This window comes from Phalacrocorax aristotelis, chromosome 4, assembly GCF_949628215.1.
Source record: "Phalacrocorax aristotelis chromosome 4, bGulAri2.1, whole genome shotgun sequence".
In the NCBI taxonomy this organism is placed as follows: Eukaryota; Metazoa; Chordata; class Aves; order Suliformes; family Phalacrocoracidae; genus Phalacrocorax; species Phalacrocorax aristotelis.
This window is the reverse complement of record NC_134279.1, coordinates 41,871,164-41,884,441: the sequence shown is the minus strand read 5'-3', so window position 1 is coordinate 41,884,441 and position 13,278 is coordinate 41,871,164. Positions and strand designations below refer to the sequence as shown.

Here is a 13,278-nt window from a genome sequence, read left to right as displayed (position 1 = left end):
AGCTACTGTTTGTTCACTGAGAAGAAAAAATTACTATGTTGCACTGAATCATCCAGTATCTTACACTTTCTCTTTTAATGAAGTGCCACCATGCAAGCCCTTATCTATTTCCATGCTTCAGAGAAGAACTGATGAGGATATACTTAATACTTAACTGAAGAATAACCAAAAGGGTTTATCAAACCTGAAGTGTGTACTTAAGCTCAAAACTGCTCTTCCAAACACCTCTTAACAGCTGCCACCCAGGACTAGATATATCTAACCTCAAAAATATCCCTTTTATCCATCCAACCATGCAAAGTTACTTTTCTGAACATGATCACTATCACGATCTTAGTGGAACCAAGCTGGCTGCCTTATATTTCAAGCCTAATGGGATAGGATGAGGCAATTCATTAGCCATTTCTCATGAGGTATTTCTCATTCCAAAATTGTTTGGAAGATTTCTATAAAAGGATTGAGTTGTATTTTATATATATATAAAAAATATTTATAAAAGCCCATTTTATCTTAAATATGGTCAAACACTGCTACTCTTAACCAATAATCTAGTGGCTGGGGTACCTGCCTGAAAAGTATGAGAAGCAGGAGTTCCTCAGATGTAGAGGATTTAAGTATGTTCCCTCCTGGATTCTGTGTGTCTCTTTCCTGGGGTATCACCAAACTGCAGGCTATTCTAGAAGAGGTGCTCTTGGGGACTTTAATAGTCTGTGTGGAGAAAAGAATAAGAAAAGGACTGACTGATCAGTAAAGCTCACAGGGCTGTATCTTCAGTGAAGCAGTAAATGCCTTCCAAGTCAGGCTTTTGAGACCTAGCACTAATATCAATAAGCCAACATGAGTATTTTGCTAGTTAACTTGCTTTTCTTTTTTTTTTCCAGCATAGCTTTGACTTGGGAGATATCTGCATACCTAAAATGGGGCCACCACAAGTTTATTTTGCACCTCCATTACTTCTCTCTCAATGCTATAATGCAAAATATATCTAAGAGGCAAAAGTCTATCTCTTAAGTTTTCAAAGCTTTCCCCCGTAAAAAGGTTCTGTGTTCTTCTTGACCCAAAACAAAGGTAGAAGCTTTCATGTTGACTTCCCTTGTATTGTAGCAGGAATACACACTTGAGACTCTAGGCTAAGTGATGAAGCATGCTTGGGCTGCCTTTCCCATGTTGCTTTTGCACTCACCTTGGTAAAATTGTAATTGTGGAGCTGAAAATGGTTACACAAAGGGTTTCTTTCAGCAAAAACTGGGAGGAGAACAGGAGGGCATGAAAACATCTGCAAAGCTATAGGTTTGGAGGTGAGGTTAATTCCTTAATTAACCTCACCTTGCAATAGAAAAAAAACCTTATCCTGAAATAGTAACTTCACATCTTTTTTTTTTTTAGCTTTAATATTGAAATGGGAAATATTTGTGCCTTTTTGGTGTCACTGAACCAATTTGCTGCATGAATTTGGGTAAGCTAAGCTAGGGTATAAAATGGATACTCTTGATTGGGGTGGGGGAGGGATCCCTTCAGAATAAAGTCACCTAAGACACTGTCCACCAAGCTACTGAGGAAAATGTAATTCCTTCAGGTGGCATTTTGTCTAGCTTCTGCTATGGTTAAGGTTTGGTATACTAGAAATTATGGAGCGAGACTAATACTCGAAAGTATTTTCCAAAGAAACCTCAGGGCAGTGCTCTTAAAACTTTTCAGTTAGAAAATTAGGTTTGTGGTTCGTTGGTGAGCTTTTGTACCTTGTTTCTGCTTAACCTCAGGTTATGAAACATAATTAATCCCTTAAACAAGGGATGAAATTTAATATTCCTTCCTTATGAGTGCAGGGTTTTATAAGCAAACAATTTGTTGATTTAAACAATTTTTCCAGCTGAAGGAGGAGACTCTGTTACTGATTGTCCTGTAGCTATATGATAGCAACCCATGGTTTCTATGAAGTGCCTACCTGTTTTTTACATACAGGAAATATCATCGGTCAGGATGAAGTTTCCTGTGACGTTGCGTGTAGCTGTTAATAGTGAATGCTGTAGGGAGGCTTAAAATTATCAAGCTTTTGTGTTAGTTCCGTAACTGTCAATGCCGTGTGGTTGAAAGGCACTGCAGCTTATTCCTAGACCTAAGCTAATAATCTATATCAAGCAAATATTTACAACTTCAGTGGGTTAAAAGATAAAAACCCCCACTGGATTTATGCCATATACGTGTCTGCTGAACACACATTGCACACCAGAAAGAATTCCTGTAGCTAAACTGCATTATGCTTCTTTAAATAAAACCACTGCAATCTAACTTACTGAAACAAAAAAGGGAATGTTTATATATAACCAGCTTCCCACCGCCTCCTCCTGTGCTATTGGTTTTCTAGGCCTCTTTTTCTATGCAAAGCACTTCAGCAATACAGTTGAGTGGATGTTGCATAACATGATTATGTGCTTTTGCAAACTGGGGAATGTGTCCCACTTGCTGCGTGTTACACATTGCTGCCTTGATTCTTTCATTGGAAATCACGCGATGACACTTTTTTTTGTATTTCTGGCAAATGTTAAAGCAGCGGTTGAGGGGATTGGTGGGGTGGTGTTTTACTTTCCTGTGAACTGAAAACTAGTATCACTTCCTCTGTCTGTTTTTAGCTCTGAAGGGGAAGATGACATTTGACTCAGGTAACCTTTCTTTCTTCCCTCTCTCCCCATCTCATTCCAATATACTACCCTAATTTGTATTGCAGGGATTTGCATGTACGTCTAATTAGGGTGAAAAACGCCAGCCTCCCAAGCGTATGCAGGCAGCCCTGAGGCGAGCCAGCCTACCGCCGAGGAACCATGGCTCCAAGCCTCCCGCCTCCAACTCCAGCCGCAGGCGTGCTGGCCGCCCAGGGTTAACCGCGTTCGTTCTCCCCCCGCCTCGTTCCCCCCTCAGAGGTTGCAACGCTTGCTCTAGGCCGGGGCTAACACGGCCCGCGGGCTACCGCCGCGCCCCCTCATCCCGCCCCCTCCAGGCCAGCTCCGCATTGCCGCTGCAGGAGCGCTTATTCACCTCGCAGCGAGGTGCCCAGCCGCGAAGGAAAGCTGCTGCTGCCGCCGCCTCCCCCTCCTGGGGCCGGGCCTCCGTCCCCTCAGCCGGCGGGGTGGCCGCCCGCGGCGGCCGAAGACCCCTCGCTCCCTCCCCACCCCGCCAACCTGCTCCCGCCCGGCCCCTCCCGCGGCGGGCACACCCCCGCCACGCCCCCGATGTTAAAAGCCCGCCGCTGGGGCGTGGCCGCCGCGTGCGCAGGCGCGGCGCGCGACCTCGGAAGGGGTGGGGCGCGCGCAGGGGGTGCGGCCGGCGGGAGCATGACAGGTGGCGGGAAGCGGAGGCCGCGCGGGGCTGCGGGTCCGGCCGGCGAGCAGGTGGCCGTTGGCGGGGCGCGCGCTGGGCGGGGGGGTCGCTGCCACGCCTGAGGGGAGCGAGGCCGCCGTCGGGCCTGGGCAGCCGCGGCCTGGGGCACCCCCGGTTTTGGGGGGCGAGCCCCGGGAGGGCCGCCGCCGTGGGGCCGCAGGCCGGAATCGGCGCGGGCGCCGTGCCGTAGCGCCGGGCCCCTACTCCCTCGGCCCACGTCCCGGGTCGCTCCGGAGGTCTGAGGGAAGTCCTGGGCCCATCGTTCTCCCGGGCGGGCTTCTCTCGCCGCCCCCCAGGGGTGCTGCAAACAGCAGCCGCTCCCGCTGCCTCATCGGCCCGGACCGGTGGAGACGAGAGCTCCTGCTGTCCTGGAGCGCCTGATGGCGTCCCGCCTAAGGGCGAAATGTCTGCCCCGTGGTGCTGGCACAACGGGAGAAAAGAAACCGTGCTTTTCTTCATTGCTGTTATTCTTTAGAACAGGGGAGTAGTGATTCCTGCCAATTCTTGGAGCCTTGTGTGGGAATGAGGTAGCTGAGGTTACTGCTTCAGTGCTGTACATGCTGGGATGGATCGCTTCCTAGCCTGTATCAGTTCATGCTCTGTCATTCTTTAAAACAACTTAAACTTTAAGCACGTTTTAAAATGGTGTAAACTGCACCAGTTCAGGTGTTGAATGGCAGAGTAGTTCAGATAGTGGAGACCTGCAGGATTTTTGTTGTCATTTAACTAGATGTGCATTTTACAGATGCTTGGAAGTAGGAATACTATTTTGTCACAAGTTTCTTGGATGTAAGCTGCTGTGTGATTGGAAATGGTCATTATAACATAATACAGAACTCGGATTAAACTTTGGGATTGCTTAGTCCTTTGCTTGATTAACCAATAAAAGTGCTTCTGTTACATTGGCCCATTAATATCAAAGTAGCACTTTGCTATTTCACATGTGTTTAGCACATGTCTCAAATAATGCACTTTTAAGGGATTCTGTCCAAAATAGATGTTTTAATTGATATATATGCTGGCTTAAGTAACAAGCATGACTTAATGGTCATAATCACTGTTCCTCTGTTAATAGAGAAGCTGTGTAAAATCCTTTAGTAGGACTGACAGGAAGCAACTAAATGAACTTTGTGGGGTTTTTTTGGTTTTCATCTGCAGTGTGAAAAAAATGGAAGTGTCAAGAAGAGAAGGCCAAATCAGGCAGATATCCCAGATAATCTTCGTCAAGAAGCAGAAACATGCTATCGGCTTAAACTGCCTGAAGACTTCTATCAGTTTTGGAAGTTTTGTGAGGAACTAGATCCTGAGAAACCAAGTGGTAGGTTTTTAAATATTATTTTACCTTTTCTAATTTTCACTCTCAAAAACAGCCTGAGGGCAGGCAAATTGGATGTGGTCAGAGGCATCCTAATGCTGCTTCAGTTTTCAGTTAAGATACAGGATATTTATGTGAGGATAGAGAAGAATACTGGAGATAATTGTGAAGATGTCAGTGTGCTTCAAGCTTTCTAAAATATAGTTACTTAAATCGTGTAATACAAAGGAACTATATGTCACCTAAATCTGCCTTTTTTGCACGTACTTTTAAGATGTTTAGTATGGAACTGAGGTGTCCTGATAACAATCCAGGTTCCGGCTTCCCCAGACTACTTATATAACAGCATGTGGCATCCCTAGGTGCTGGTTTCTTCTAGAATCATAGAATGGTTTGGGTTGGAAGGGACACTTAAAGGTCACCTAGTCCAAACCCTCTGCAATGAGCAGGGACAACTTCAGCTAGATCAGGTTGCTCAGAGCCCCGTCCAACCTGACCTTCAATGTTTCTAGGGATGGGGCATCGACCACCTCTCTGGGCAACCTGTGCCAGTGTTTCACCACCCACAGTGTAAAAAAAAAATAAAATAAATAAATAAATAAAAATCTATCTTATAGGTAGTCTAAATCTGCCCTAATTTAGTTTAAAACCATTACCCTGTGTCTTGTCGCAACAGGCCTTGCAAAAAAATTTGTCCCCATCTTTCCTGTAAGACCCATTCCAACAGGTCCATGTCCTTCCTGTGCTGGGGGCTCCAGAGATGGACGCAGCACTCCAGGTGGGGTCTCACCAGAGTGCAGTGGAGGGGCAGAATCACCTCCCTCGACCTGCTGGCCATGCTGCTCTTGGTGCAGCCCAGGATATGGTTTGCCTTCTGGGCTGCAAGTGCACATTGTCAGCTCACGTCCAGCTTTTTATCCCCCAAAACCCCCCAAGTCCTCTTCCGCAGGGCTGCTCTCAATCTCTTCATCCTCAAGCTTGTCCAGGTCCCTCTGGATGGCATCCCATCCTTCAGGCATGTCAACTGCACCGCTCAGCTTGATGGTGTTGGCAAACTTTGTGAGGGTGTGCTCGATCCCACTGTTGAGGACACTGATGAAGATATTAAACAGCGCTCATCCCAACACAGACCCCTGAGGGACACTTGTCACCAATAAATATCTGCACATTGAGCTGTTGACCACTACTTCTTACGAGAAGCGTAGTAACCTAACTCTTGAATGAAAGCTATCTATAAAAGAATGTCTCAGCTCTCCTTGTCTGTTAAACAGTGAGCATTTGCATTTATGGAAGCTTTTGATACCCAAGTGGTGCTGGAACTTACTGGTTTAGATATCCACCCACCAGAAATGTAAACCAGTTCATTCTGTGCCTTTCAGATGCACTTGTGTCGAGTGTTGGACTTACACTGGTTGGACCATATGATATTCTTGCTGGAAAACACAAAAAAGCAAAATCAACAGATGTGGACTTCAATCTTCATTGGAGATTCTTCTATGATCCCCCAGAATTCCAGACTATACTTGTTGGGGATAGCAAAACACAGTATCACATGGGGTATTTCAGGTATTTTATTTAATATATGCTCTTGCTGGACTATAATTATGTGTAGCTTTTTTCTCCTCTGTTTTCCATGAGACAGGATTTGAGAACTGCACTATCGCCAAACAAGAGTCTTTCTCTTCTGTAACAGGGTATTAACACATGGGTTGTATCAAGATCAAAGGTATTCGTGTTGAAGACTAGATTTAAATACTTACTGCACTACCTGTCCCAACCCTCAGAGCACCTTCACTTATTAATATTTATGTTTTGTCATGATACTTAGAAGAAAAAGACAACCCTTATGAAATAAAGGGAATGTGTATTCTCTCTGCATGTATTGGTACAAGCCCCTTTCAAAGCCGTGCTGTAAGATTTTAGAGCTCTAAATCTAAGGGTGTTTCTTGTTAGGTTTCTGAAGGAGATGGCAGCATGGTATTAATTTTACTTTGAGTTTGGAGAAATGGACACAGCTTGACTATTGTGTGTACTTTTTCATGAATAGGGATGTGCCAGATGAGCTTCCGGTGTGGGTTGGTGCAAATGAAGCTAAGAAGGGCTGCATGATTTCACAAGTTGGTGATAACGTCTTTGCTGCAGTCAAGTAAGTTTCATGTTTACTTCTATTTATAAAAAGTAGAGTAGAAGAGAAACTATTAATCAGGAGAGGAGATGTGGAATAATGCAGCTAACTCTGTATCTTTCGTTCTCAAGAAACCCTCACTTATTTTCTGCTCCTGCTAGCAAGTGTAACAGTACTCTCAAAAGCCTTCATAGGCTTGTTGCAGTGTTTTACTTTCACAAGTAAAATAGATGAGTGCTAATTATCTCATGCTCAAAATAGATTGGAAGGGATAGGCTCTGTAGGGGGGAGAATACCCCCTGGACGTGTTAAAATGCTTAATAAGTAAAGAAAGGGCATCTCAAACACTGGTGAAGGAAGTCTGGATGTTGTACTAAATGAGTAGCATCCAGCTCTTCTTGCCTACATAAAAGTACATTATTTTTGTATATAATGAATAACTACAAGAAGTACCATTTCTGGCCTGGGGTGGGATAATATTTATATAGATACGTAATTCAGTATGATTCATGAAGCTTTCCATGGTCCTGCATCATGAAAGTAAACAACAGACTTCCTGACCTGACAGTTAGAAATGGAAAGCTGTCTAAAGACAGGCGCGTGTCAGAAAGTGAAAGCACACTGAAGAAAAGCTTCTGCAAAAGAACCCTTGTGTAGTGCAGAGTTAAATGAGGACATCTGTTTTGAATGCACCATGATGAAGCTTATAAATATGTATTTATGTGCATGACTTGGATGACAAATAGTGTTTATACGGCACTGAAGCAACAAACTGAATTCTTAAGATAGCAAGATGAACAGCTACGGAGTTCAGGAGAATCTGCAGCACCTGCAGACTGTATAAACAGTATTGTAATGCAAATACAGATAGGAGATGCCAAAGTACTGTCTGTGCCAAATGTTTTTTTTCTTAATTGTTGTTAAGAGGCTTGTATTCCCAAGTCTGTGTGTATAAATAAACCCATGACAGCTAATCTTCATTATAAGATTTAGAAGTTTAGTGATTAGTTCATTTTCTGTTAAGCTCTTTTAAGACATGTTTCTTCTGTTTGCAGATTATTTTTGTCAAAAAAACTTAAGGAAGTGACTGATAAGAAGAAAAATGCTATTTTGAAAGACATAGATGAAAAGCTAACAAGAACAGCAAAAGAACTGGGTTACTCTCTGGAACAAAAAACCATGAAGATGAAACAGAGAGATAAGAAAGTATGACTTTCCTGATCCACTGGAGAGAACGAAGTTCTGTTAAACTTTTTTCATTTACTTCCCTGGGGTTTTTTTAATGTTTTATTTTTCCTCCTAGTTAGTCAAGATGCTTCAAGATTTAGGAATTTCCAGAGCTAGTCTATAAAACTTCAGGAGAGGGAAGATTAATACAAGCACATTCCAAATAATAGTATTAAATCAAAACATTTTTCTCTTGTAAACCATAGCTTGGCATTCAATTAAAGAGATGATTAAAAAAAAAAACAAACAGTAGGGGATATAGTCTAAGAACTAAACCAAATGGGGAGCATGGAGAAAACTGCTTCATAGTGAAGATTGATGTAAAGAGTTGGGTTGGATCTACTGGAAATGGGAACATTAAGGATGATATGGATTTGTAATAGAGGCTTTTTGCAGACCTGTCAGAAATAATTATGGTAGGAAGTGACTAAAAAAATATAGTGCAATGCTACACAAGTGACTATGAGGACTCTTAGCTTTCAGAACTTGGCTGAAATGGAATTTCCAGCTATTTTAAACTTCAGTACTTAAAAGTAACTGCTATATACTTTTAAAATGAAGTTGATGTCCTGGAGCTTCGACACTCTATTAGGTTTGACCACCAGCAGTCAGGTGTTAAATGTTGTTTTGTGATGTGAGTAACTATAGCGCTGTAAGTCAATACCGTGGCATAAAACCAATTTCTTGTCACTTTATCTAGGTGGTGACCAAAGCATTTCATGGAGCAGGCCTAGTTGTTCCTGTAGACAAAAATGATGTCGGATACAGAGAACTTCCTGAAACAAATGGTAAGTATCTCATTTACTATATTCTGCTTTAGTTAAGTAAACAACCTTCAGTCACACAGCTACTCTGCAGAAACCAAATGGCTTTTGCATTTCCTTCTTGAGGAATATGAGCAGTGGGAGTAAAAGGCAGAAGTCTTCACCATCACACTTGAGCTCGAAGTACTTTCTTTAAATGAACCGGGTGAGAGTCAATGAAATGTGCTAGGTCTCAAATAGTAATTCCTGAAGCAGTAGTTTAGGCGGTCCTCTCTTGCATTGGCACAGCCATGCAGGAAGTAGATCCAAAGAACTGATCTACATTCAGGGATTTGTGGGGTTCTTTCTTATCCCCTCTCTTCTCCTAGCGGCATTCTGACCAGAATCAGTTCCTTGGTGCAAGTTCACCACACAGGTGCCTGTCTCTATGGGGAACTGAGGTGGACGAGCAGGGGGCAAGAGTGAGCAGCAAAGGAGAGGGGGAAGCTTTTTTCCACCAGCAGCTCAGGTTGTGCCCACTTAGTCTTCATGTAAGTGTGACACATGGGTATGTTTTTGCCACAAACTACTTCTGTGCAATATTAAATTTATTTTATTTACACACCTAAATATTTCTGCTTTTGTATGTGGTTTTCTTTTTTTTTCCCAGCTAATCTTAAAAAAATCTGTAAGGCCATTGTTGATGCTCCTACTGATGATGAGAGGCTGAAGGCCTTTGCGCCCATTCAAGAAATGCTCACCTTCGTGCAGTTTGCTAATGATGAGTGTGACTATGGGATGGGATATGAACTGGGCATGGATCTCTTCTGCTATGGATCACATGTGAGTACTGCAACAATCGTGCTTTGCAAAATTATGCATTATTTTATCCATGGACTGGGAGTTGTTCTGTGTCATAGATCTTTATTCCCCACTCTATCACTTAATTATCTCTAGGAGTCATGAAAGTCTACAGGAATATTCTTTATTTGTAAAGACTGTTAAAGTCACACGACACCATTCCACGTTGAATTTAAAACTGCTTGGATGAAAGCAGTCCTGCAATCCAGCAGCATTTAAACAGCATTTAACTGCTGTGATTTGGTGTGCCTAATACCAGGAGTTGCCATTAGACTCCTAAAAATGCAGAATGCCTGATCCAGACATACTGAACATCCGTAGTCCCCTGTCAGCAGCTGCTTGTGTGGGCGCAAGTGCTCGTGTTCCACTGGATAAAGAAACAGGCTGGGGTTTGTAACCCCAGCAAAAAAAAAAGAACCACAGTGCAGTGAGTTGCTGACCTATGCTACCTACACCATGCAAAACAGCTTCTTTTAGTAAAAGCAGTATTGGCTAAGCAATACTCCAGAGCATCATGTAGAAAGATTAAAACCTCTCAATGTTAAATGTAGGGCCTGAAAAGTTTTGTGCCAAACACTAGTTAAAATATTTAGCCACTGGAATGAAGGACAACTCACTGCTCTGTCCATACACTTAAATTACTAATGTGTTTCTTAGATTTTCTGCCCTGCTCTCATAAGTTCCCTACAGCATTTGAGAATGTGTTGTGTTTTCCTCTAATACCCTGCTTGTTTAGGACCCTTCCTTCCATGACTATGCTGCTTCAGCAGCTTAATGCCTTCCTACATCTGGAAGGGCTGTGAAGGAAACAGTTAATTCCAGTTGGCTGAGTAGGTGGAGGCAAACCCCCATCTTCCATGCTTTGTGCTTCCCTGCACGAGATCAACCACAGACAAACTTGTGCAATGAGTAATTATGCTTTTACAGCATTGTGACATGGCCTGATACCTATCTGATGCAGCAGTCTGAAACAGCTATAATTTTGCAGCTGTTTTCCAAAAATAGAAACCTGACCTCATTTTCTAGTTTAGTAAACAGAAAGGAGAAACAAGGCTTCACCCATAAATAACACCATGCTTTGGTCCCAGCTGTTTGCCTGCCTGTAGATGCTTAGAGCTGCTTTCTGGTCCTGACTGGAGCTCTGCAGGCAGAGCCAGGAGAAACGCTGACACTTCAGCTGTAGCCCGACACAGAAAAAGATTTACACCCCTTCCCCTTCCTAGGAGAGGTGCAATGGGCTAACGGTGACGATTAGGAGTGCTCAACGTGCTCTGACTTCCACCCGTGTGAGCACTCGAGCGGTTACTGTAAGTGCCACGGCGCTCCCTCGAGCTGCCGAGCGTGGCAGGGTGCAGGCTTTCGCCCGCAGGCCGGGCGCCTCCATGCCTTGGCAATAGCCGTCAGCCCTGGCACTGCTAAAACCAGCCGTCCCTCCCCCTCGCGGGGCTCGGGGTGACCCAGCCTGCCCCAGCGGCGGCTGCCAGCGGCGCAGCGTGGCCCCTGCGGGGTGGCCGGGGGGAGCGGTTCGGGCGCGGAGTGGGGCGGCTCTCCTTCTAAGCGAAGGCGCCGCCCCGGGGCCGTTCCCTCTCTCCCGCAGTACTTCCACAAGACGGTGGGGCAGCTGCTGCCGCTGGCGTACAGCCTGCTCAAGAGGAACCTCTTCGCCGAGGTCATCCAGTCGCACTTGGCCCGCCGGCGGCAGGAGGGGCTGGACCAGCTCGCGCCCTGAGCCCGCCGCCGCCGCAGATCTCGGCCCCGGGCCTGGCTCTTTCGTCTCGTCTCGTGTTTATGGATTTTGGGCCCCGCGCGGGGCCGCCCCCCGCCGTCGGTCGGTCTGTCCCGAGGAGGGCTGCGCGCGCCCCCCCCCCCCCCCCGGGAGGGCGGGGGGGGGGGGAGGGAGAGGGAGGGGTGTCACGTGCCGCTACTGCGGCGGGGCGGGGCTCTGGGCGGGTTTTACTTCCTGCATGTCCTCGGTCCGGGCGCACCACACAGGTGAGGAATTCAGTTAGGGCAGCTTTCCCTTCCGCACTATAATGAAGCACTGCGTGTGGTCTCGGTCTGCTTGATCTGGTTCAATTAACGGGAAACAAATGGGGTTAAAAACCTCCTAACGGACATGGCAAGATAAATTAGAAATTCTGCTGCATTTGCTACCTCATGAGTCAGGTAAAGCCAGCCTGTCTTCACTAATCTGGACTTCTAAAAATGGAATCGAAGTGATCTTGTACAAGATGCAAATTGTTTTCAAGGTCATTGGTCCACTGCTCTATTGTGGTGGTGTTAGGCCGCTGCTTAAACTGAGAAAAAAATTCTAACAGTCCAGAAACTAAGAGAAAATAACATCTGCTGTTACTCAACAGGCCCGCCAGTGTACAGTGACTTGACTTCTGTTGCAGCAGCTCACGTCATTACTAATGACAATCGTACTACTAAAGAAAACTTGTAAGCCACCGGCAATGTGCTCAAATCTCCCAAGTTGTCCCTACTTCTTAGCAAATGATTATACTTCCAAAGGTCCCTTCCACCATAAACTAATAAATAATACACAGTGTAAGTTGGAGTGCTTCAACAGTTTCTCATGTTTTTAAATCAAGGTTATTTTCAGTTCTCAGACTTGCATGCCACACCTACTTTTGTAAATTTGACAACCCACCCCTTTTGCTCAGCTTATAAATGTTCCATTTATTCAAACATAAGCACAGGCATGCAGTGACTTGTTCATGGGTCCAGAATTCTATGTTTTGTACATTAAAAAGAGGTACTTTCTTGAAAATTGAGTCTCCCTTTTCTGGTTTCAAGCAGAAGAGACCTTCATATTAATGCCTTCTGAATCATACAAGTGACAAAAACATTCACGTTTCACATTATTTAAATATGAACTTAAATCAGCAAAAATGGGGACCTTAGTATGGATTTTCCAGCTTTTGTGGTTTAGCCTCAGTCAGCAACCAAGTACTGGGCACCTGCTCACTCACTCCCCCATCCCACTGGGGTGGGGGGAAAAAGCAGAAAAGCAAAAGCAAGAAAACTCATGGGTTGAGATAAGAACAGTTTAATAATTAAAATAGTAATAATATAACAAAATGGAAAATAATGAAAGGCAAAATCAAGGGAGGAAGAAAACCCAACAAGTGATGCAACTACTTACCACCCACTGACACTGCCAGTTCGTAAGCTGTGTTTGCTTGTGTGTCCCCCCTGCTCCTGGCCAACTCCCCCCAGTTACTATACTGGTCATGACATCATATGGCATGGAATATCCCTTTGGCCAGTTTGGATCAGCTGCCTTGGCTGTGCCCCCTCTCCTCCCACTTCTTGTGCACCTGGCAGATTGTGGGAAGCTGGGAAAGTCCTTGACTGGTGTAAGCACTACCCAGCAACAACTAAAACATCAGTGTGTTAACAACATTATTCTCATGCTAAATCCAGAGCACTGCACTCTACCAGCTACAGTGAAGAAAATTATCCCAGCCAAAACCATGACACCAGTCCTACCTCTATTAACCTCTAATTGAGAAGGAAAATTGTTACACCAACTGAAGCGCTGTACATCATTATTATGCATCATCAACAGATGTCTAACTCATCATTTCTTTTAAGTCCAGTGGTACTAAGAATGCAGTGTAGAAACT

The 13,278-nt window shown here is 44.7% G+C and overlaps 1 protein-coding gene across 1 annotated transcript; it reads left to right on the top strand.

The window, feature by feature from the left end:
• Positions 1–3,277: 3,277 nt before the first annotated feature.
• On the top strand, positions 3,278–12,419 carry HPF1 (histone PARylation factor 1). The gene is made up of 8 exons (XM_075091111.1): positions 3,278–3,386; positions 4,534–4,693; positions 6,070–6,256; positions 6,738–6,836; positions 7,871–8,021; positions 8,743–8,830; positions 9,456–9,628; positions 11,244–12,419. Exons 1-8 carry the CDS (start codon positions 3,330–3,332, stop codon positions 11,373–11,375), a joined length of 1,047 nt encoding a protein of 348 aa, XP_074947212.1. The 5' UTR covers positions 3,278–3,329; the 3' UTR covers positions 11,376–12,419.
• Positions 12,420–13,278: the final 859 nt, after the last annotated feature.

Coding starts and splice junctions, on each gene's coding strand:
- HPF1 (XM_075091111.1), top strand. CDS start 3,330: ATGACAGGTGGCGGGAAGCGGAGGCCGCGCGGGGCTGCGGGTCCGGCC. Junction 6,257..6,737: donor TATCACATGGGGTATTTCAG/GTATTTTATTTA, acceptor TTTCATGAATAG/GGATGTGCCAGATGAGCTTC. Junction 8,831..9,455: donor AGAACTTCCTGAAACAAATG/GTAAGTATCTCA, acceptor TTTTTTTCCCAG/CTAATCTTAAAAAAATCTGT.